The sequence below is a fragment of the Scyliorhinus torazame genome, chromosome 10, assembly GCF_047496885.1.
Source record: "Scyliorhinus torazame isolate Kashiwa2021f chromosome 10, sScyTor2.1, whole genome shotgun sequence".
In the NCBI taxonomy this organism is placed as follows: Eukaryota; Metazoa; Chordata; class Chondrichthyes; order Carcharhiniformes; family Scyliorhinidae; genus Scyliorhinus; species Scyliorhinus torazame.
In genome coordinates this window covers 80,047,087-80,070,260 of record NC_092716.1, presented here as the reverse complement: position 1 = coordinate 80,070,260, position 23,174 = coordinate 80,047,087, and the positions used below count along the sequence as shown (strand labels likewise).

General features: G+C 42.7%; 1 protein-coding gene across 3 annotated transcripts in view; it reads right to left on the bottom strand.

Moving 5' to 3' along the window:
* Positions 1-16,427, bottom strand: part of nfatc3a (nuclear factor of activated T cells 3a) — a 205,285-nt gene extending 188,858 nt beyond the window's left edge. For 2 of the 3 annotated variants that reach the window (XM_072518290.1, XM_072518292.1), the window contains exons 1-2: positions 16,108-16,427; positions 1,979-3,089 (exon numbers count right to left, since the gene is read on the bottom strand). In XM_072518290.1, the coding sequence (XP_072374391.1) occupies positions 1,979-3,089; positions 16,108-16,195 (1,199 nt within the window). In that variant the 5' untranslated portion in view covers positions 16,196-16,427. Of the gene's footprint in view, positions 1-1,978; positions 3,090-14,920; positions 15,110-16,107 lie in introns of those variants that run through there. The other variant, XM_072518291.1, reaches the window with a different exon arrangement.
* Between the last annotated feature and the right edge of the window lie 6,747 nt (positions 16,428-23,174).

Here is a 23,174-nt window from a genome sequence, read left to right as displayed (position 1 = left end):
CAGCTTTGGCCATTCAATTGTATCAAGGCTATCCTGTTCCATAACCCTTGATGCCTTTGCTTAACAAAATTAAAAGCAATTTGGTTTGGAAATTTTCAATTGCCCTAGACCCCTTTAGGAGAGTTCCAGGTATCCAAAAGCATGGTCAAAGATATTGGGCGTCACTCTACGACCCCCCGAGCGGGTTGGAGAATGGCCGTTGGCCGCCGTGAATCCCGCCCCCGCCAGTTGCCGAAGTCTCCGGTACCGGATATTCGGCGGGGGCGGGAATCGGGCCGCGCCGGTTGGCGGGCCCCCCCGGTTCGATTCTCCGGCCCGGATGGGCCGAAGTCCCGCCGATAAATTGCCTGTCCCGCCGGCGTAAATTAGAGTACCTATTTACCGGTGGGACAAGGCGGCGTGGGCGGGCTCCGGGGTCCTGGGGGGGGAGGGGGCGCGGGGCGATCTGACCCCAGGGGGTGCCCCCACGGTGGCCTGGCCCGCGATCGGGGCCCACCGATCTGCGGGCGGGCCTGTGCCGTGGGGGCACTCTTTCCCTTCCGCCTCCGCAACGGTCTCCACCATGGCGGAGGCGGAAGAGACTCTCCCCACTGCGCATGCGCGGGAAACTGTCAGCGGCCGCTGACGCTCCCGCGCATGCGCCGCCCCGACATGTCATTTCCGCGCCAGCTGGCGGGGCAACAAAGGCCGTTTCCGCCAGCTGGCGGGGCGGAAATCCCTCCGCCGCCGGCCTAGCCCCTCAATGTTGGGGCTCACCCCCCAAAGATGCGGAGCATTCCGCATTCCGCGATGCCCGTCTGATTGGCGCCATTTTGGGCGCCAGTCGGCGGACATCGCGCCGTTTGGGGAGAATTTTGTCCATTGTTTTTAAAGACCATGTTAAAAGGAAGAGAGACAGAGGCAAAGAGAGGTTTGAGGAGAAAATTCTAGAACTTGGGGCCTAGAGTCCTGAGAGCACAACCATCAATGGTGGAAACTCTGGGATGTACAAAAGAGCAGAACAACAGAAACGCAGAGTTCTCAAAGAGTTGTAGGGCTGTTAGTTGCAGAGAACGGGAGGGATGAATCAATGGAAAAATTTGAACACAACAGGGTAAATTTTAAACACGCGGCATTGCTGGACCAGGAGTAAACATAAGTCAGTAAGCACAGAAATAATGGGAGAATGGGATGATAAGAGTTACGATACAGGTAGCAGGTTTTTGGACGAATATAAGTTTGCGAAGGGTAGAAAATGGGAGGTCAGTCAGCAGACCAATGGAGTCAAATCCAGGTGAGTCATTCCTCTATCTTAAGTAACATGGGTAATGGCTACTGTTGTTTGGAGTTATATATTATGTGCTCTTTCAGACAATAATAATCTACCCTATGTACAGCAATTTCACTTGAGATAAAAGCCATATAACAAGAACACTTTTCACTTTAAATTGTGCATCACTATTTTGCTAATTTACTTATTTTATGCCCCAAGGCACAAACTATTTGCTTGCCAAATACATTTATTTGCTTTCAGGTAGAAACATTTCAAATGCTGATCATACTCCCATCAATTGGAATTACATCACTGGAATTACATCAACAATTTAAAAGCGCGCCACATTTCTATGCTAATCAGAACAACACTGATTCTTTCCAGTTGAGGCATTATTTTCAAAATTGAATTTTTTCTTAAAGTCAACTTTCAAAAAGCACACCATACTGTAACAGGATTTAAACTAACAACATTCACTGTCTTATTTTAACTTCTGGCTATGGCTTTTAAAAGGGCAATATACACTATTCCAAGGAATTTTCATCTTTTTCATCCACCAAGCCCTTGAATTAGATTTTGGCAATTATGTACAACAAAAGAAGAATGCATTACTAATGGTACAACCACCTGGAGATGTCCTTAGCTCAACAGAATTTGAATTTTTATTTCCTTCTAGTTTTAGAAAAAAATCTTAAAGGCATTATTTTAAAACAAGTGCTGACTTACCGAAAAATTGGTGTATGGCCACCAGGTTTTGGTTTGTTCCAAGTGAAATGTGAAGGAACAGAAAGAAACTGTTCACTTGACAAATCTTTCTTTAAATGATGTGGAGAGCCACAAAGATCATCGACTGGAGATTCAACTGAAGGTGACAAACTTCCCTGATCTTCTGAAGTCAAATCTATTTTTCCTGACACTGGAGCAGCCTGATCCTGAGAAGTCTTCCTTGATTTTAAAGGGATGTCAGTCTCTGGGGGACAACACTGAAAAGGTATGAGCCCAGGACTTAGACTAGAGGCACCTTGAAGAGCAGTATTACCAAGCCATGTATCCTCTGTGACACTTCCTCTTGGGGAATGGCCTGGAGATGGTGTTGGTGAATGATGGGGTGAAAGTGAACCTGCGTAACAGATCTCTGCACTTGAATGTCGCCGCTTTCCCCAAGGAGATGTGGGCCTAGAAGATGGCCTTGAAGTTGGGCGAGGGCTGAGCCAGTTTTCGTCAGTAACACTAGCTCTAGGTGAATGGCAAGGTGATTGTCGAGGTGATAGAGATTGTGCAAATGAGTAATTTGGCTGCCAGGTCTCATCTGCTGGGCAACATCTAGGTGACCCACTCGGAGAGCCAAGTGTAAAACGAGCTGCAGCTTCATTCAATTCAGAGTCTACATCATCGTATATATGAGAGAAAGATTCGCAAGAAGAAGCATCTGAAAACCAGCTCCTGGAAGAAATGCTGCTGGCAGGACTTGGACTTAGTGATGCATCCCTGTAATAAGCAGGATCAAGAGGAAGATATAGATGGTCCCTGGATGGTCTTTCCATGTAGTCATTATCTGTGCCATTTGCATGCACTTCTTCATTATGCCCTATCCCTTGCTGACAACTGGGAGAAATAGAGGTGATTTGAATACTAGGGCATTCAAATGCTTTTGGACCACCAATGGGATTATATTTAGAGTCCTGGATATTAGAGGTCTGCAGCCGATGTGGTGATGAAAATGTTACAGAATGTGTCTGTGTTTCATGGTGATGAACACCTATTGGTTGGATTATACTTGATTGAAGATGGCCTTCATTAAAGATGTAAAATGATGCAGAATCATCTGGCTCTGTATCTGAAAGAAAAAGAAAACAGATGAGCTATACCTTCCATTTACCATGTGTTCGTAGAGACTTTCATTATACTACACAAGATTTGTTGATTTCGCTAATATAAAGTGAAAGTGCACTACCCTTCCCTTTACATTTTTGTTTCTATGACATAAAAATGTATACTGAATACTCCAGGCTCAGCTGCAGAAAGGTGTGCAGGTAACTAGTACACTTATATTCAGTTGAGCCAATTATCCTAATTTATCCAAGATCAAATTTACTTGCTATAGATTTCTCCAATTCTCTTGAACTTGCAGGCACTAAGCAATGATCGATGCGGAATTAAACTTCAGGAGCAGCAAACATCCCAAACGATCTTCTATGCCTTAACCCATATTTATATCAGTATAAATTTAACTCAGTTATTATTATTATCGCTCATGAGTTAAGCTGTGGGTTCAAGCTCACCCCAGGACTTATGAAACACAATGCAGGCTAGCCCTTCTGTGCAGTACGCAAAAATGAGAGCAACATGGTAAGAGGTGCTATCCTTCAGGTGAGATCTTTAACTGAGATTCCATGCTGCTGCTCATGTGACATAGGTGTAAATTTCAAAGATCCAATGGTACTAAGAGAAGCAGAGAGTTATTGGTGGTATGTTGATAGCATCCACTGCAGTTGATAGGATTTTGTGGTTCACAATATGGCGTCCATTATATTTACTGTACTTACAATATATTTCATTGTATGTGAAGATTTGAGATGCAAGGTTCTAACAATTCTCTCTTTATAGATCTGAAATTCCCTTTAAAAACTACAAACATCAGAAGCTTTCCTTAAAAAATGTTACAACACCTTTACACATAATATTGTATTGCTGAGAGACCACAATAGCATGCAGTCAAGATGATTATTATTTAATAGCGGCATGGTCGCACAGTGGTTAGCATTGCCGCATCACAGCGCCAGGGACCCAGGTTCAATTCCGGCCTCGAGTCACTGTCTGGGTGGAGTTTGCACTTTCTCCCGTCAGCACAAGTTTACTCCGGGTGCTCCGGTTTCTTCCCACAGTCCAAAGATGTGGTTAGGTGGATTGGCCATGCTAAATTACCCCTCAATATCCAGGAATGTGCAGATTAGGTTATGAGATTACAGGGAGAGGGTGGGGTGGACACTCATAAATGGGCAGACTGGTCATTCGACGGGTTGGTGCAGACTCGATGGACCGAATAGCCTCCTTCTGCACTGTAGGGATTCTATGATTAGTATACAATTAAAACATAATAAATACACCAAGATATTGGTACAAAAATGCATTGTGACATATTGCCACTCAAGCCGAGATCCATTAACCTGATGTGTTCATAAGAAAAACAACTGAAAAGTGTTAAGCTCCGATGGCAACTCTATAATAAGAACTAGGAAGCAAGTCTCGACTTCTTCAACTCCAAGTTTGTGATCACTTCAACAACAAAACAGTACCACCTGTATCCCCTTTATATATTTTTGTGCAGTCTATTAAACAATAAGTGCAATCCGTTAAATATTAAAACCCCAATTCAAACTTTAGCACTGGGGAACATTAACTCTTTCCTAACAAAAAGGCGATCAAGGAGTACAAAGATTGTATAATTGCAATTTAAGTCTGTATTTGACCAAATGTTTCCGCAAGCATGCCAAGAACATAAATGAACATTTTCATGGAATTCATCAAACCCTTAGAATTATGAAAAATTTAAGTATTGCAAGTTTTAGTCCAATGGTTACCCCAAAGCTATTTATGGATCCAGGTACTGCACATGTGCAGATAACCTCCACAGAAGTTTTCATATAATCAAATATATTTCATAATCTTCAATCAACACCACTTGACTTAAGCAATTTACTGTAAACCGCTAGCAAAATGCATTTGAGTTTTGAAACAATGAACAGAACTCTCAGCTTTGCAGAGGTATATACATACGAACATGAGCAAGGAGTGGCTCATTCAACCCTTTGAGTCTGCTCTGCCATTTAATAACATCATGGCTGATCTGATGGCAACCTTAAGCTGCATCCCACTTACCCCCGAAAACCTATCATTCCCTTATGTAAAAGAGGCAGCCACAAATTAGTCATCCATTATGCATCCTGGTCAATTTTCCAAAAACCAGGCATGCTGCAAAATATGTTACTGATTGTTACACCCTACAGATGAAAATTTCACAAAATATAAAACAGCAGAAGGTAGTAGGTAACCCGTACGAACAGGTGCTGTAAATATTGCATTGGGCAATAATTTAAAACTTTGAAAGCACATTGGGCAGTATTGTCCATTAAAATGTCAAATATCAGCTCAACTGACTCATTATGTTAGCAGCCTGCATTATGTAAGAACTTTTGAGCAACAGTCAATCTGACTATATATAGATAACAAACTGGTATTATTGCGATGTCCAAACGCATTTAAAAACTTGTTTATTTCTCTCTGGGATCTATAAATAGATAGCAATCCAGGACAGTTTTCATTTGTCAATGTGGTTATAAATTCTACCAAATGACATATTCAATAACTCAAATAAAATAATTCTAACAGCCATCATAGCCATGTCCAATTTAAGAAAGTGAACTCTAATCACTTTATTTTTAAATGTATATTTCTCAGAGTTTTAAGCAGAAATGAACTATATCTGTAACTCAGTCCAAGTTCTCAAGAGTTCCATCAACTTGTAGGACTCAGATCTGAGGTGCAATACAGAGTCTTTTACAAAATTAACCTGCAGCTTTATACAAGGAAAATAGCTAATAGCATGACTTTTTTGGTAGAGTAGATAACATTTTGTTGATCAATGTAAAGATCAGACCTGTGGAGTGAAACATGTTTTTCAATTTCTGTCGCAAGTTCTCAAAGATTTTCGTATCACAGCAAGCTGCACAGTAAATCTCTCTCTACATAAATCCTAATTATTTGTCCCAACCCAAAACTCAGAAGGATGAATGCTTCATACCGAAATTTCCAATTTCCACACAGGCACTTCTCCTAAGTGAATTCTATCGTCAATGTAATGTAATTCCCACAAGGCACTGGGTTCAGACTATCCAAATTCACTAACACAGAAAACTGTTACAGACAATAACAACGGAAACTTTCATTTACTAAATTAAGTTGCATTCAAAAGTTTATCTTTCTGATGGTGCTAACGAAAGTTACCAATTGGAACAATAAATGTAGAAAATGAAATGATGGCGAGTATCATTTGACAGACAAAAGTGAACTAAGTAGTTGGTGAAAGATAAGCTTTTGCTAAAGAGGCCTTTCTCTTTCTTGATAAATATTCGTGTCCAAAGGGTTTAAAGGAACTGGTTTCAATATTTTGGCGATTGATTTCTGAAATACAAGACAATTCCATCACTATATGTGCTACATCCTTACTAAAACAGATCATATCCAGGAATGAATGCAGTCTTCTTCACTATCTGATCCATAGAGAATGATCCACAGATAATTTGTACCTGGTGGGCCAACATAAACAGCAGCACCAACAAGGGTCAACTGATTGGCTCAAAGATGTGAGTGTTTCATATAAATGTACAATGTACATTAACCGATGACTGCTGATGCCATCCTTTTGGGAATCAAAGAGAATAGTTCCCGAGCCTGAAGTGCGAAACAATTTATTAGCATCTGTAGGAAGTCTATTATGACATACTGATTCAACTGTGTGTTAATTCAGCTCCCACTTACAATCATATTTTAATTGAATCAGCCTGCCTTCATGACTGCATTTAATTTTCTTCCCTCACATTTTTGAATTCAGTAACTTCTGTAAAATGTGTTTCATCCAGGAGCATCACTAGCCTTCACCATGTTTGAAAGATAGATGCAAGAGAAAGGTCAACTTTAAAGGGTCCCAATGGTGAGATACCCAAATTGCTAAAGGGAACCAAATTTCAAAGCAATTTTTTTGAAATTGTCAGTTTTATTTCATTTTTAGAGGAAATCAGAGGGCAGGGGAATGCAGTGAGCAGGAAATATGCATTAGAAATTACATAACCACAAGTGTCCTACGGTGCTGATATTACAAATCATTGATGATGTAAACACAATAATCATCTGCCATAACAGTGCGGATGTATGTCCCTTTATGGCTAATTTATAATAAGCAAACACTGAGTGAGTTCATTCAAAGGTTAATTGAAATTCAGGCTGGATATCAGGATCCAGGATTTACTTGTGAATTATCAGCTAAAAACTTGCATTGTACAGGAGTGCAGTTATCCATGTGGCTAACGGGGAAATCAGGTGCACCTAACTAGTTTGATTAGTAAATTTAAAAATGAATAGGTACAGGTATTGGGCATATAATCTTAAAAAAAGATGGTTTGCATGTATTTGCGAGCTTGTTGATAAATGGGAAAAAATAAAAGCAGAACGTGCAAGTGTTTTGATCAATGTGAATGCTTTACTTCCTTGGTTACTAACTAAAATGATGTGTGACACGGACAAAAAACCTATATTTAAACTTGGAAACACCAGGAAAATGGTGTGGAGCAAGGAACAATCATAATCAAATGGACCAATAAGATTGCTCACGACAGGCCTCCAGCAGGAAGCCAGGCAACCAACAAACCAAGTTTTGGATGAAGAGCAGGGAAGGGTCTTTTGCACCTCAATGCAATGAATGTCGACTTGGACAACCATTCTGGTGAAGTCAAAGCACTGCTTTCAGCTGCTGAACAAAAATCTAGAAGCTGCACCAAGATATGCATATATTTATGCTAGAATTTTGAACATTGGTCAGAAAGACTGCAAATCACCACACTGAATAGTGATAGATTTGTTAAGCAAGTATGCACTTGAAATTATGAAAGCTGTTTTCGATTAAGACTAGTATATGTGGCTAAAAAACTGTCACAATTCTTAATCAAGTCATTTCTGCTTGTCAACGCTGCTCCTGTATTGCACGTTTCAGAGGAGCTTTTCTGTTTATTTCATATTACAGCCTTTATTTACACTTCTAAAAAAAATGAGACAGCAATTTGCATTGAATGTGTGCGAAGACTGAATTGTGACAAATTTTATATGAGACAGGACTTTTCATACAACATATAGACAAACGACACAGGACAAAGCATCCTGCTTGATTGTAATCCAATCCACCACTTTAAACATTCACGCCCTCCACCACCTGTGCAGCACTGTGTACTACATACAAGACGCTCTTCAGCAATTCGCCAATGTTCCTACCTTACCTTCTAAACATGTGACCTCTACCACTTCAGAGGATAAGGGCAGCAGATGCAAGGAAACACCACCATCTGCAAATCTCCCCCCCCCCCCCCCACCCCCCACCCCCCACCCCCACCCCCCACCCCCCACCTGCTCCCCCCAGTCACTCACTATCCTGACTTGAAACTAGAATGGTGTTCCTTTACTGTCATTGGGTCAAATTCCTGAAACTCCCTTCCCAACAGACTGTAGGTGTACCTCCCCTGCACCAAATGGACTGCAGTGGTTCAAGAGAGCTCACTATTATCTTCTAAAGGACAATTAGGGATGGGCAATAAATATCACATCCCATGAATTAATAGGAAAAAAATGTGGATCTCATGTAAAATGGTTTCCGCCGGCGTATTTGATGGCAGGCCATGATGGGAGAACCTCTGCTGGTGCCCACCATGGCAGGTCAGAAAACCTGCCGGAGGCTGTCATGAAACTCTTACATCCTGTTAATGGGATCACAGAATGATCATAGAATTCAAACAGTGCAGGAGGCCATTCGGCCCATTGAGTCTGCACCAACCCTCTGAAAGAGCACCCGACTTAGGTCCACACCACCAGCCATCCTGCCCTATTCCTGTAACCTTGTAACCTAACATGCATATCCCAGGACCCAAAGGGGCAATTTAGCCTGGGCAATGCACCTAACCTGTATATCTTTGAACTGTGGGAGGAAACCGGAGCACCCAGAGAAAACCCACAGAGACACATGGAGAATGTACAAACACCACACAGGCAAGGCCGGAATTGAACCCACGTCCCTGGAGCTGTGAGGCAGCAATGCTAACCACTGTACCACCGTGCTGCCGCCACAAGGCGGTGATGATCAAGGACCGAACATACATGCCAGATTCTGTGCTGTAAACCTCTATGACACTATTCTCTGCACTGCTGGTACCAAAATGCTCCAGGGTGTAACACGTTCGGAACAATATGGCATGCAGATGTGGGGACTCATCTCAACAATGGTTGGGGCTGCCTCCAGAGTTCAGGATGGAGGCCACCCACAACCCGGGACCCTGGAACACCACAGAATTGGGCCGGGGGTTGCATCTGAAAATGGAACATCCACGTTCGGTGTCATGAGGGGGTCCATCTTCTTGCCCAAGAATGTTCCTGCAGATTCATTTTCTTTCTCAGGAGGTCTAATTTCCAATCTCGAGGTGCTCCCAGAGATCTGCCTTCATTTTTGGGAGACCCACCTTCTTTCATCAATAATGGGTCAGTGATGTTAGCCATTTGTACAAAATGGTACCCGGACAAAACAGCAGACGACACGTCACCCTGGTCTGTCCGCCACGGAATACGGCGTAAAACACCCAGGTGTGTAATTAATGTGATCAGGGCCAGGCCATTTGATGTATTTTCCCACCAGCCACCGGAGCAAGAAACACTCCATATTCCCACCCCTGCCATGGCACATAGTCTCAGAATGGGAAAATTCAGCCACAAAGCATGAAAACAATAGCCATTTCTTATTTTATTTTGAGCTTGAAATTTTAGTGTGAAGCTGCAAATCCTCTTCATTTCAACAAACAGCCTCTTAATTGACCTCATCTGAAGTTATCCAAGTATAGAACTGGATCAGTTGTCAAGTAGCTGTCCTTTTCACAGTGTAAAATCAACGTTTTGACTATTTCACAGACTGGGCAGCAAGTATGGGTTTCCTACAAGTTTCAAAAGAAAGCTGGATGAGTTCCTGAAATGTCACTGTATGCAAAAGGTAGGTGTGGGTGTGCTGCATCCTTGTCACTGTTCTCTTCTGGAACTTGGTTGGAGTGCCTTAGGGAGAGGGAGAAGGAGGAGTATCAAAGGGGTTTCCCTGAATTCTTGGCCCTCTATTGGCCAAGGATTTATTTCCTCTGCAGAGAGATTACATAGCTGCTGGTGGCTGGGCAGGGAGGCAGAGGGTTATGAAGGTAAGGTGCTTATTTGTAACATAAGCTCAATTGCTCATCTGTTGTTTTCCTGCTCATTAGTTTCATATGCTCATGTTAACAGTGATTAGACTTGGGGTCTTAGGGAAACAGGACATCCTAAACAAATTTCATATCAGCAACAAAATAATACAATGTGTATCACAAGGTATAATGCTCATAGAGTTGTAAAATCCAATTATAAGATCATAAGAAATAGGATTGTTACAATGCCAGTTGGCCCATTGACCTGTTTCACCATTTAGTATCATGGTTGATCTAATTCTGGCCTTAACTCCACTTTCCTATCTGTTCCCCCATAACCGTTGACTTCCTTGTCAATCAACAATTTGTCTAACCCAGCCTCCTATGTTCTCTGGGTGAAAGAGAATTCCGAAGACTCATGGCCGTCCTAAGAGAGGAAATTCCTTCTGAACTCCATCTTAAATGAGAGACCCCTTAATTTTAAACAATAAGCCCTAGTTCTAGATTCCCCCGCAAGAGGATACTTCCTCTCAGCATCTACCCTGTCAAGCGCCCTCAGAATCTTATACATTTCAATCTCATCTCATTCTTCTGAACTCTAAAGGAGTATAGATAGGCTCAACTTTTCCTCATAACACAACCCCTTCACCTCAGGAATCAGCCTACTGAACCTTTTCTGAACTGCTTCCACTGCAATTTTATCCTAAGGAGGCCAAAACTGTACGTGTACACTTGTTGCAAGACTTCCCTACTTTAATACTCCATTCCTTTGCAATGACAGCCAAATGCCATTTGCCTTCATAATTACTAGCATAACTGAAGGCATGTACAAGGTGATTCATGTACAAGGACACTCAAATCCTTCTGAACAGCAGCACTCTGTGGTCTCTTTATTTAAATAATATTCTGCTTTACTATTCTTCCTCAAAAGTGGACAATCTCACCTTTTCCCCACATTATACACCATCTGCCAAATCTTTGCACACTCACTTGTCTGCCTGGGGATCATAGGTTTTCTGCATCCTCCTCACAACTTGCTTTCTTACTTATTTTTTTATCATCAAATTTGGCCACCTGGACGTCAGTCCCTTCAGCAAAGTCATATAATATAGATGCAAGTAGTTGAGATCCCTGCACTGACCCCTGCGGCACTCCACTGGCTTCATTTTGCCAACTTAAAAAAGACCCAATTATCCTGATTCCCTGTTTCCTGTTCACTTAGCCATCCTCTATCCTTGTCGTACAATGAAAGATCTACCAGAAAAAACATATCAACTATTAGGAGCATTCAAAACTACAAAATATTTATCAGGGAGGGGGCCATTTAGCCATAAGTTTACATTTTCAAACATGTGCTTCCCAATAAAGATGTTTGCTTTTGAGACCAATAATTTACTGTTTTCCCAAGTTCTTCGCAAACATCCCCAGGAACCAATGGGAAATTAGAGATAGGGAACAAATGCTAGCCGTGCTAACAACACTCACATTCCATGAAGTATCACTAAGGCCACATCCCTTAACAGGAGTATGCAAGAACATTTTCCAGCTCTAAATTTGTGAAAATGTGGAACAGTGTGTGGAATCCTGTTTCTCAGTGAACAGGGTCATTAAATATTTTTATGACCGAGTTAGATAGATTCGTAATGGCAAGGGAGTCAAAGAATATAGGAGTGGACAGGAAAACAGTTGAGGCCCGAATCAGATCAGCCATGACATCATCAAATGACAGAGCAGGCTCAAGGGGCCAAATGGCCTATTCCTGCTCCCAACTTGAATATTAATATGCATTAATTTTAAAATATATATTTTTCGGGCTTTACACTGAAGATGATTTAGGACTGTGCTCACACATATACACATACATTTCACATGTATACTAGTAAACCACAACTCAAATTCCTCACCCCTTCCAAAGAGAATGTAACAATTGAGCTCCCATCACATGATACTGCGCACTTCAAATTTGAAGCAATGCCCTCGGTCACACTATAAATGCTCAACCTTACATTGTACACTCAGCACAAATACTGCCTAGAAAAAAAACTAATTATATAAAATAAATATTTGGAGTACAATACAATCTCTGTGTGCAGAAGGTGACAAACCGCACTTTCATTTGAACCCTCTCAGGAGAAGATACAAACTTTATTTGCTATGTGCTATGATAGCTACAGCATTTCTATTCTAAGCTCAACAGTTAATCATTTTTATCGGGAACTCGCAATCCACAGAATGTATCCAGCAATTTCTGTCTTGTTTCACTAAAATCCTATTACTGAGTTAAAGATAAACTATTTTAATTGTCAGAGTTAGAAACGAAAAGGTGCAAGCCATTTCAGGAGTCAACCCAAAATACAATGCTGCAATTCTCACTTTCTTTGAAAAAAAAAAAGGCTAACAGCCGACAACATAAAACCTACACATCAATTTAAAGGTAAATTACACAATCACAACTTTCTCAAAATTTAACAGCTGACAAGTGAAAGACCCTATCCTGCTATCCTGCACCAAAATGTAAATTATTACCCAACAAGGAAACAGGATTACATTTGCATCTAAAGAACAAAGTAAAATGTAAAATATTAATATAAAGACATTCAGGAAATTGAGAATGAGCATTGTGAAGAATCTGACATTAATTAGCAGGCTTTTTTTCTGCAGTTTGTTCAACTGAGAACAGTTGTTTTTGTAAACACAGCTGTAGATATCATTTGGCAAAGGCAAATGACAGTTCGAACACCAGCTCCGTAATTCTCAATAGTAAACAAATAACATGCTGGCAATTAATAAATGTCTCGGTTTGTGATTATTAATGCGGCATTGCAATCAATGTCATCAAGGCAAAACAAAATTGCAGCACGCTGCACCCCAATAATAAACAATAAGACCACAAGCTAAAAACCCTGACATGTAGCTGAAGCCATAGTTGATTAGCCCACTCAGAAAAGACTCAAGCAACTCTATTGTCAACACAACACTGATGCACTACATCAAAATACCAATGCTATAATTAGTAGCCACCTACGCAAGACTTACACAAGGCCGAAACATTCCTCTTGATGCACAGAGTTGCACTTTTATTATACCACAACTTGGTGCTTATTGATAAAATTTTAAAATATTACAAACGGACAGGAAACTCAAAATTGAAATTTGATGTTCAACTTTTGAGTGAAGTCAAATGAGGCCTTTTCCACAATCCACCAAGCACACATGGCAGTTATCAATCAAGGCTGAATGACTGCACAGTACCTTGTATTCTGCACAAATAAACAAATGGGCCCCCAAAAGAAAATCATAATTTGCAAAATCCAAATCACTGTTTTCTAAAGCCTAAACTACATTAAATTCTTGATACTCACCTCATTCACTACCAAAGAGAACAGAAAAACGAGACCATTAGTGCACTATTTACACAGTATGACCATATTTTAGTCATTTTCAACCCTTCCGCAACCTCCTCTTCCCCAAAGACTTGTGTGTTAATTAAGATGTATATTGTCAAAGGAGGAGGGCGGTTATCAGTGTTTCATACTATTTGCTTCTCTGTGGTTCTGTTCTCTTTGGGTGCTTTAAGGCTTTTCAACATATTGACAATATTGCCTCCCATCTCCCAAGTTTATGGTTTGTGAATGGATTCCCTGCAAAATATTTTTTTTAAAACTTATGTACCCCTATGCATTAACATTGCAAGACAATTAAACACTTACTTAAAATGCAAGTTACAGTCAGTTACTTCTGCTATTTCCCAATTAATAAAAGATTAGAGCTTAGGCACACCTCTCTCCCCTTCCAGTGTCCTTTCTTGTATTAACATAAACACGTGCATGTAATGATTTGATTGATAGCACAGTGCTATCAATCAAATTAGAGGTCCATTCTTCATGATTTTTAGTCCTGTCCAATACAGCTTTAGAAATGTTTGCATCTTCCACGCTTTCCTGCTGCATCTGAAATCTATCAGTGATATCGCACAATCAAAATAATTCCTTTCGGTACCCCATCTCAGTCATGAGAGTATACACTGAATTTGAGCTATGTGGACAGTGTGTACAACAGCTTGCACTCTTCTGGCTTACAAAATCAGAACAAAAGATTAAAAGTACAGTGGTATATGGCTATTTAAATTATATATTTTGTTCAATAGATTTGTCAAAGAAACTTAGTGATCGTTGGGAGGGGAAGAACCAAGACAATTTTAAATTTGCACTTTTAATACTAGAGTTACAAAGAGTAGGTTGATGTAATTACATTTCAGTAACTATATTCTGCATTACTGAGAACAAGCCATGTCACTGCACTACTACAGTTACTATTGCACTAAATTTAAACTACTGAAATACCACACATAGCTATCTGATCTCTACTCCATGGAAACAAATCTCCTGCTCGTTATTTAGCAAAACACATAGTACCTAGAACTTAAACTAGCCAATGTAGATAGTTCCGAAATCCCTTCCTTGAAACTTGTGTAACAGGTTTAATCAAAGAATGAAAAAATATGTCTAATACTGAAAAGTACTTTTTGGGACAAAACTGTTGAACTTAGTTGAAAATTTCCAAGAAGCCGTAAAAGCCAACATAGTAACAGCAGCTTCAATTTTGATAAAACCAAAATCAGTAAAACAATGTCAACAACTGATCCAGCTCAAATTATCCCCCCAAAAGTGCTAATTCAGAAATTGCTGCTCACCTGCTGATGTGGCACAAAGCATCATATATTTCGTAGTCCTGGCACTGCACAAAGTAAACCTGAAGTCTCAAAGAAACGTGCACCTACAAAGTTTAGAAACCGTGATAGTCCTTTGACAGCAAAGTCAGTCTGATATTTAATTATAATTAACCAGAAGGCCGATGAAATTACAGTCGTCCAATCACGCGGACACTATAGTAACTCGCAATCCACTTTCTTTTTCGAGTCTCGTACTGTCAATGTCCCTATCAAACCCGGAGACCACTTTAAAGATCAATAACGATGTTTGGAGAAAGTAAATAGGTGAGTATATGATATCTGCCAACATTAGCGATCAGGTCTGGTAGCAGATTGCTACTCTGCTATAGGCTGCTGGAAGTGGATCTACCTTTCTGATCACTTCCCTCGTCTTAAATTCCACTGTCATCTGAACTGCACATGGCGTGCCTAGGCAAATTTGATGACTTGAATGTTGGGCTAGCTTCCAAGTCTACTTTAGTCTATTCCCACGTCCTATAAGGACTCGCAGAGATACGACACCTACCCTTATTTACGTTTTGTAGCGCGTAGTCTGATAGGGCAGCAAAAAATATAGAGATTTAAACAAAAACTTTGCCAAACCAGTTTTAAAACAAGAGAAAAGAAGAAAAAAAAGCTAACGTGGTCCATTCCCGGCCATAAATTAAATGCTGCGGCAGATTAAAATTTACAAGCGAAAGTATTCCCCAATACTGTAATTCGTGCCAAACTGAAAATGCTGCAAGTGCATGAATCCGTTTCTCTGGAGAAAAATAATTAAAGCTGGAACTTTTTAAATAGAGACAGCCGATGACCACTACATAGAATCAATGTGTACAGAACACTAATCCCCAGCAAAGCATAAACGGCACCCAGTTGTGTGTGTAAATACTACAATTTATCGACATACGTCTCAAGCAGTCTAGCCTGCGCGATCACAAATCGGATGAGCACAAAAGGTGAAACCTGCCCCTTTGGCTTTTCATATTTATATCAAAATAACAATACAAGAATAACGCCCGCAATCTCAACATTTAAATTCTGGGTTCAACAAAAACATTTTCTTTTAAAAAATCCTATTTGAACATAAACAGATTGCAACTTTTTGTTCTTGTTGTTTTAATCCCCTCCATCTGGAAGCGCTCCCCCCTCTCCTCTCTCATACAAACCTGCAGGGCCTAGTCCAGGCTGCGGACCGTCTTCACCAAATATCAGTCTAAAGTCAAACTCGTCATTGCCACTGTTTACAGTAGTCATCGGTTAGCAGTTTCCCTTTCCCCCACTTGTTTAATAAAGTTCATAACAGAATGTGGGGGGGAATCCCGGCTCACACCGCCAACTTTTCCGGGCTTGTTTTATTTTTTTTCCGCTCGCCTCTCTGCTGTCCTGTTTGGAAACAGTTAATCAGACCCCCCCACACCCCTGCTCTCCTCGCTGCGCCTCTCAAACTTTGCCGAGCCTCATCACCCGCGCCTGCTCGCTGACTCGCGCTCAGCTTCCCCCACGCCCCGCCCTCTTGCAACCTCCTTGATTGCAGCCAGGGCCGCACCCCCTGTCCCTCCTTCATTGCGGCCACGCCCCTTCTGCCTCACCGCGGCCACGCCCCTTCTCCCTCACCGCGGCCACGCCCCCTTCTCCCTCGCCGAGGCCACGCCCCCTTCCTCGCCTCGGCCACGCCCCCTCCCTCGCCGCGGCCACGCCCCCTCCCTCGCCGCGGCCACGCCCCCTCCCTCGCCGCGGCCACGCCCCCTCCCTCACCGCAACCACGCCCCCTCCCTCACCGCGGACTCGCCACCTCCCTCACCGCGGACACGCCCCCTCCCTCATCGCGGCCACGCCCCTTCTCCTTCACCACGCCCCCTTTCCCTCACCACGCCCCCTTTCTCTCGCCCCGCCCCTTCTCACACCTTCACGGCGGCCGCTTCTGTCACTCTCCGCCACCCCTCTGTCCCTCTCCGCCAGCCCTCATCCTCGCCGCGGCCACGCCGCCCTCAGTGCCTCAGCGCGGCCACTCGCTCTCACTCGGCCACGCTCCCTCAGTCCCTCACCGCGGCCACGCCCCCTCAGTCCCTGACAGTGATCGCGCGTCCTCTTGTCCTCGCCGGGCCACCACTTCGCACTCCCCTGTGGAGTCACCCGCCCCCCATGCACCCATGGCCATCTTTTGAAACTTTGCCCACTGCGCATGTACCTTCGGCCCCGTGTCTCATGGGAGTTGTAGTTCTCTCTGCTCTATTTGAAAACAAATTGTCATCTGGCATTCCCCAGTCACTTTTTTTCGTTCGACAAGTTCAAATTCCCCAACAACGAGGCTTGAGGGCAAAAGTGTGTATGCTTTTCCTTAATATTTCCTCATCGCTCCACAGAATTAAGTGGAAAAGCAGATTGTGCTTCTTTCTAAATTCTGTGTTCTAATGTGGAAATATTAAGCGGGTATTTGTTGGCCATTCCTTATTGCCCTTCAGATTGCATATTTAAGCGACTTCAACACATTAAAACTTTGCAAGGTACTACACAGAGTGTTATCACACAAAATTTGACACAACCATATGAGTTTATATACTAGGACATGGTCAAAGAGCTATGTTACATACATACAAAGTAGCAAAGATCAGTGGGTGACTAGAGGACTGGGAAATCTTTAGGGGGCAACAGAAAGCTACTAAAAAAGCTATAAAGAAGAGTAAGATAGATTATGAGAGTAAACTTGCTCAGAATATAAAAACAGATAGTAAAAGTTTCTACAAATACATAAAACAAAAAAGAGTGGCTAAGGTAAATATTGGTCCTTTAGAGGATGAGAAGGGAGATTTAATAATGGGAGATGAGGAAATGGCTGAGGAACTGAACAGGTTTTTTGGGTCGGTCTTCACAGTGGAAGACACAAATAACATGCCAGTGACTGGTGTCCTGGTTCACCAGGGAAATGGTGTCTGATGTGGACCGGTTGCAGCGGTATGCGAATTGCAGTGGATCAAGGCGTTCTGGGAGTATGGAGGTGATGCGCTTCATGATCAACCTCTCAAAGCACTTCATTACGACTGAAGTCAGGGCCACTGGTCAGTAGTCATTGAGGCACGTTGCCTGGTTCTTCTTTGGTACCGGTATGATGGTGGTCTTCTTGAAGCAGGTGGGGACCTTGGAGTGGAGTAGGGCCAGGTTAAAGATGTCCGCGAATATCTCTGCCAGCTGCTCCGCGCAGGCTCGGAGTGCACGACCAGGGATCCCGTCTGGGCCCGTCGCCTTCCGAGGGTTCACTTTCAGCACGGTAGCATTGTGGATAGCACAATTGCTTCACAGCTCCAGGGTTCCAGGTTCGATTCCGGCTTGGGTTACTGTTTGTGCGGAGTCTGCACATCCTCCCCGTGTGTGCGTGGGTTTCCTCCGGGTGCTCCGGTTTCCTCCCACAGTCCAAAGATGTGCAGGTTAGGTGGATTGGCCATGATAGACTGCCCTTAGTGTCCAAAATTGCCCTTAGTGTTGGGTAGGGTTACTGGGTTATGGGGATAGGGTGGAGGTGTTGACCTTGGGTAGGGTGCTCTTTCCAAGAGCCGGTGCAGACTCGATGGGCCGAATGGCCTCCTTCTGCACTGTAACTTCTATGATTCTATGATTCTATGACTGATGGAAATGAGGCTATGACAGGTGAGGACCTTGAGAGGATTGATATCACCAAGGAGGTAGTGATGGGCAAGCTAATGGGGCTAAAGGTAGACAAGTCTCCTGGCCCTGATGGAATGCATCCCAGAGTGCTAAAAGAGATGGCTAGGGAAATTGCAAATGCACTAGTGATAATTTACCAAAATTCACTAGACTCTGGGGTGGTCCCGGCGGATTGGAAATTAGCAAACGTGACACCACTGTTTAAAAAAGGAGGTAGGCAGAAAGTGGGTAATCATAGGCCAGTGAGCTTAACTTCGGTAGTAGGGAAGATGCTGGAATCTATCATCAAGGAAGAAATAGCGAGGCATCTGGATGGAAATTGTCCCATTGGACAGACGCAGCATGGGTTCATAAAGGGCAGGTCGTGCCTAACTAATTTAGTGGAATTTTTTGAGGACATTAACAGTGCGGTAGATAACAGGGAGCCAATGGATGTGGTATATCTGGATTTCCAGAAAGCCTTTGACAAGGTGCCACACAAAAGGTTGTTGCATAAGATAAAGATGCATGGCATTAAGGGGAAAGTAGGAGCATGGATAGAGGATTGGTTAATTAATAGAAAGCAAAGAGTGGGGATTAATGGGCGTTTCTCTGGTTGGTAATCAATAGCTAGTGGTGTCCCTCAGGGATCAGTGTTGGGCCCACAACTGTTCACAATTTACATAGATGATTTGGAGTTGGGGACCAAGGGCAATGTGTCCAAGTTTGCAGACGACACTAAGATAAGTGGTAAAGCAAAAAGTGCAGAGGATACTGGAAGTCTGCAGAGGGATTTGGACAGGCTAAGTAAATGGGCTAGGGTCTGGCAGATGGAATACAATGTTGACAAATGTGAGGTTATCCATTTTGGTAAGAATAACGGCAAAAGGAATTATTATTTAAATGATAAAAAATTAAAACATGCTGCTGTGCAGAGAGATCTGGGTGTGCTAGTGCATGAGTCGCAGAAAGTTGGTTTTCAGGTGCAACAGGTGATTAAGAAGGCAAATGGAATTTTGTCCTTCATTGCTAGAGGGATGGAGTTTAAGACTAGGGAGGTTATGCTGCAATTGTATAAGGTGTTAGTGAGGCCACACCTGGAGTATTGTGTTCAGTTTTGGTCTCCTTACTTGAGAAAGGACGTACTGGCACTGGAGGGTGTGCAGAGGAGATTCACTAGGTTAATCCCAGAGCTGAAGGGGTTGGATTACGAGGAGAGGTTGAGTAGACTGGGACTGTACTTGTTGGAATTTAGAAGGATGAGGGGGGATCTTATAGAAACATATAAGATTATGAAGGGAATAGATAGGATAGATGCGGGCAGGTTGTTTCCACTGGCGGGTGAAAGCAGAACTAGGGGGCATAGCCTCAAAATAAGGGGAAGTAGATTTAGGACTGAGTTTAGGAGGAACTACTTCACCCAAAGGGTTGTGAATCTATGGAATTCCTTGCCCAGTGAAGCAGTAGAGGCTCCTTCATTAAATGTTTTTAAGATAAAGATAGATAGTTTTTTGAAGAATAAAGGGATTAAGGGTTATGGTGTTCGGGCCGGAAAGTGGAGCTGAGTCCACAAAAGATCAGACATGATCTCATTGAATGGCGGAGCAGGCTCGAGTGGCCAGATGGCCTATTCCTGCTCCTAGTTCTTATGTTCTTATGTTACAAGCAGCATCTGAAATGAGGAAAGAGGGCAGAGAGGTGGAAATGTTTGGGGAACAATTCCAAAGTTTAGGGCATTCGCAGCTGAAGGCACAGCCACCAATGGGGTACCATTTAAAGTCAGGCACACACAACTGCCAGAAATTGGAGGATTTCAGATAGCTCTGAGGCTTATAGGGCTGCCAGAGATTACTGAGCCTAGGTAAGCAGTGGCGAGGCTGTGGAGGTATTTGAAAATCAGGATGAAAATGTAATCACTGCTCAACTGCAAGTCAATGTCGGACAGTGAGCACAGGGGTGATGGATCAACAGGACTTGGTGCAAGTTAGGATCAGGCAGCAAAGTTTTGGATAAGGTCACATTTATGGAGGATGGAAGATATGAGGCAGGCCAGGAGAATGTTGTAATATTCACATGTGGGGATTTCAAAGATATGGATGAGGGTTTCAGCAGCTGACGAGCTGAGAGCCAGCTGGCATTGGACGCTGTTATTGAGTTCAAAGTCTACAGTTTTGGTGATGGGGTAGATATGTGGTCAGAAAATCATTGCAAAATTAAATATGACACCAAGGTTGCCAACGTTCTGGCCCAGGTTCAGGCCAGGTAAAGGTCATAAGACCATAAGACATAGGAATTAGGCCATTCAGACAATCAAGTCTGCTCCGCCATTCAGTCATGACTGATATATTTCTCATCCCCATTCTCCTGCCTTCTCCCATAACCCTTGATCCCCTTATTAATCAAGAACCTATCTATTTCTGTCTTAATGACACTAAGTGATTTGGCCTCCACAGCCTTCTGTGGCAAAGAGTTCCACAGATTCACCACCCTCTGGCTGAAGAAATTCCTCCTCATCTCAGTTTTAAAGGATTGTCCCTTGAGTCTGATGCTGTGCCCTCGAGTTCTAGTTTTTCATACTAGTTTTTGATACTATCCTCTCCATGTCCACTCTATCTAGGCCTCTAAGTATCCTGTAAATTTCAATAAGATCCCCCCTCATCCTTCTAAATTCCAATGAGTACAGACCGAGTCCTCAACCGCTCCTCATTTGACAAGCTCTTCATTCCAGGGATCATTGTTGTAAAGGGATGGAGTTGGTGACTAGGGAATGGAATTTGTGGTGGTGACCAAAGGCAATGACTTTGATCTTCTCAGTATTTATTGGAGGAAATTTCTGCTCATCCAGTACAGGACGTCTGACTAATCAGAGACGGTGGAAGGGATTGAGAGAAGTCATGGGAGGGAGAGCCTGAGTGTAGTCAGCATATATGTGGAACCTGTCAGATGACATTGCCAAAAGGCAGCATTTAGATGAGAAATACAGAGATCATTAGTAGAATGCAGAAGTAAACGTGCAAGAGTATGAAGAAAAGCCAATGCAGGAGGTTTTCTGGCTATGACTGGATATGTAAGAATTGAACCAGGAAAGGGTAGCTTCATCCAACAGGATGAGGGAGCATATGTGGTTGGAAGATGATGGTGGGGTCAACTGGATCGAAGGCTGCAGATGGGTCGAGAAGCTTACATGATCGAACCTGACCAGTTTTACTCATTTATGATGAATGGAGGATTTTAGGGTTTTAGGTATTGGGCAATTAAAGCGTTGAAATCCTGGAGTTGGTGTGTGTTTGACTGTAGTGGTCATGTTTTTAAAAAGGATATTGTTTTGCAGGGCCTGGGAGGTTTTAGAAGCCAGGAGGTGAAATTGACCAGAGGAATGTGTTTTTCAGTCTGGGCTAATGCACTGTAGTTTGACTGGGGACAGTCTTGGGGATTTAATGTGCTTTCAGCCTGGAAAGCTGTTTTGTTTTTCGGCTCGGGGAGATGATGTCATTGCTGGGTGGAGCTAAGGGATTCAGAGACATTTTGAGAAAGATTTGGAGAGGAGGCGGCACAGTGTCGTAGTGGTTAGCACTGCTGCCTCACAGCGCTGAGGACCCGGGTTCAATCCCAGCCCCGAGTCACAGTCCGTATGGAGTTTGCACATTCTCCCCATGTCTGCTTGGGTATTATCCCCACAACACAAAAGATGTAGATGTAGGTAGATTGGCCACACTAAATTGCCCCTTAGAAAAAAAGACTTGGAGAGGAGTTGAAGTCTGATCTGGCAACACTTGTTTTAACCACAAGTAAAAGCACAAGGATAGTTTAAAAAATAGTAATAGTAGTTAAAGCAGAGCAGTCTTGTCTGAAGACAAGGAAGAGGCTGAAACAGCCCAGTTGAAGCAGCTATTTGAAGGTATTCAGCCAGAATCTGCAGGGGTTCTAACAGGAGCCAAAATCTGTTCTGTAAAGCAAGTATTACTCTATGCCATGCTGATTTAAAACATGGATTGAGAGCTGAATGTTTATTTTCTTGCTGTTTATTAGGAAATTGATTATGATTGTTTAAGGGGTAATTGTAAGCTGTTCGTTTTAGGTGTGATGTTAAAGAGTATAATATTGTATTCATAATAAAGTTTTGTTTTAAAATACCAAATCCCCATTTTTTCATGCAATCACTCCTGGAGTGAATCATTCTTTCCACACAGTCTTACAAAATAAACTCAAATGTTGGGGTTGCAGTCCAGTATCCTAGCGATTGTCGGAGTCTGGTCTGCGATCGTAATACAATCCCAGGCCAGACAATCATTGACAATCATTTGGTCTTGTTGCTCGTGCACTATTCCCAAAGGACTGGTCCGTTGGTTGCATTTGTTTCCCTGGATCAGGAGAAGATGTTTGACAGAGTAAATCATGAATACTTAATTTTGGACTCTGCAAGCTTTCAGGTTTGAGGCAAATTTCATCACCCGATCTGACTTCTGCATAATAATCTTTATTAGTGTCACAAGTAGGCTTGCATTAACACTGCAATGAAGTTACTGTGAAAATCCCCTCATCACCACACTCCGGCGCCTGCTCGGGTACACTGAAGGAGAATTCAGAATGTCCA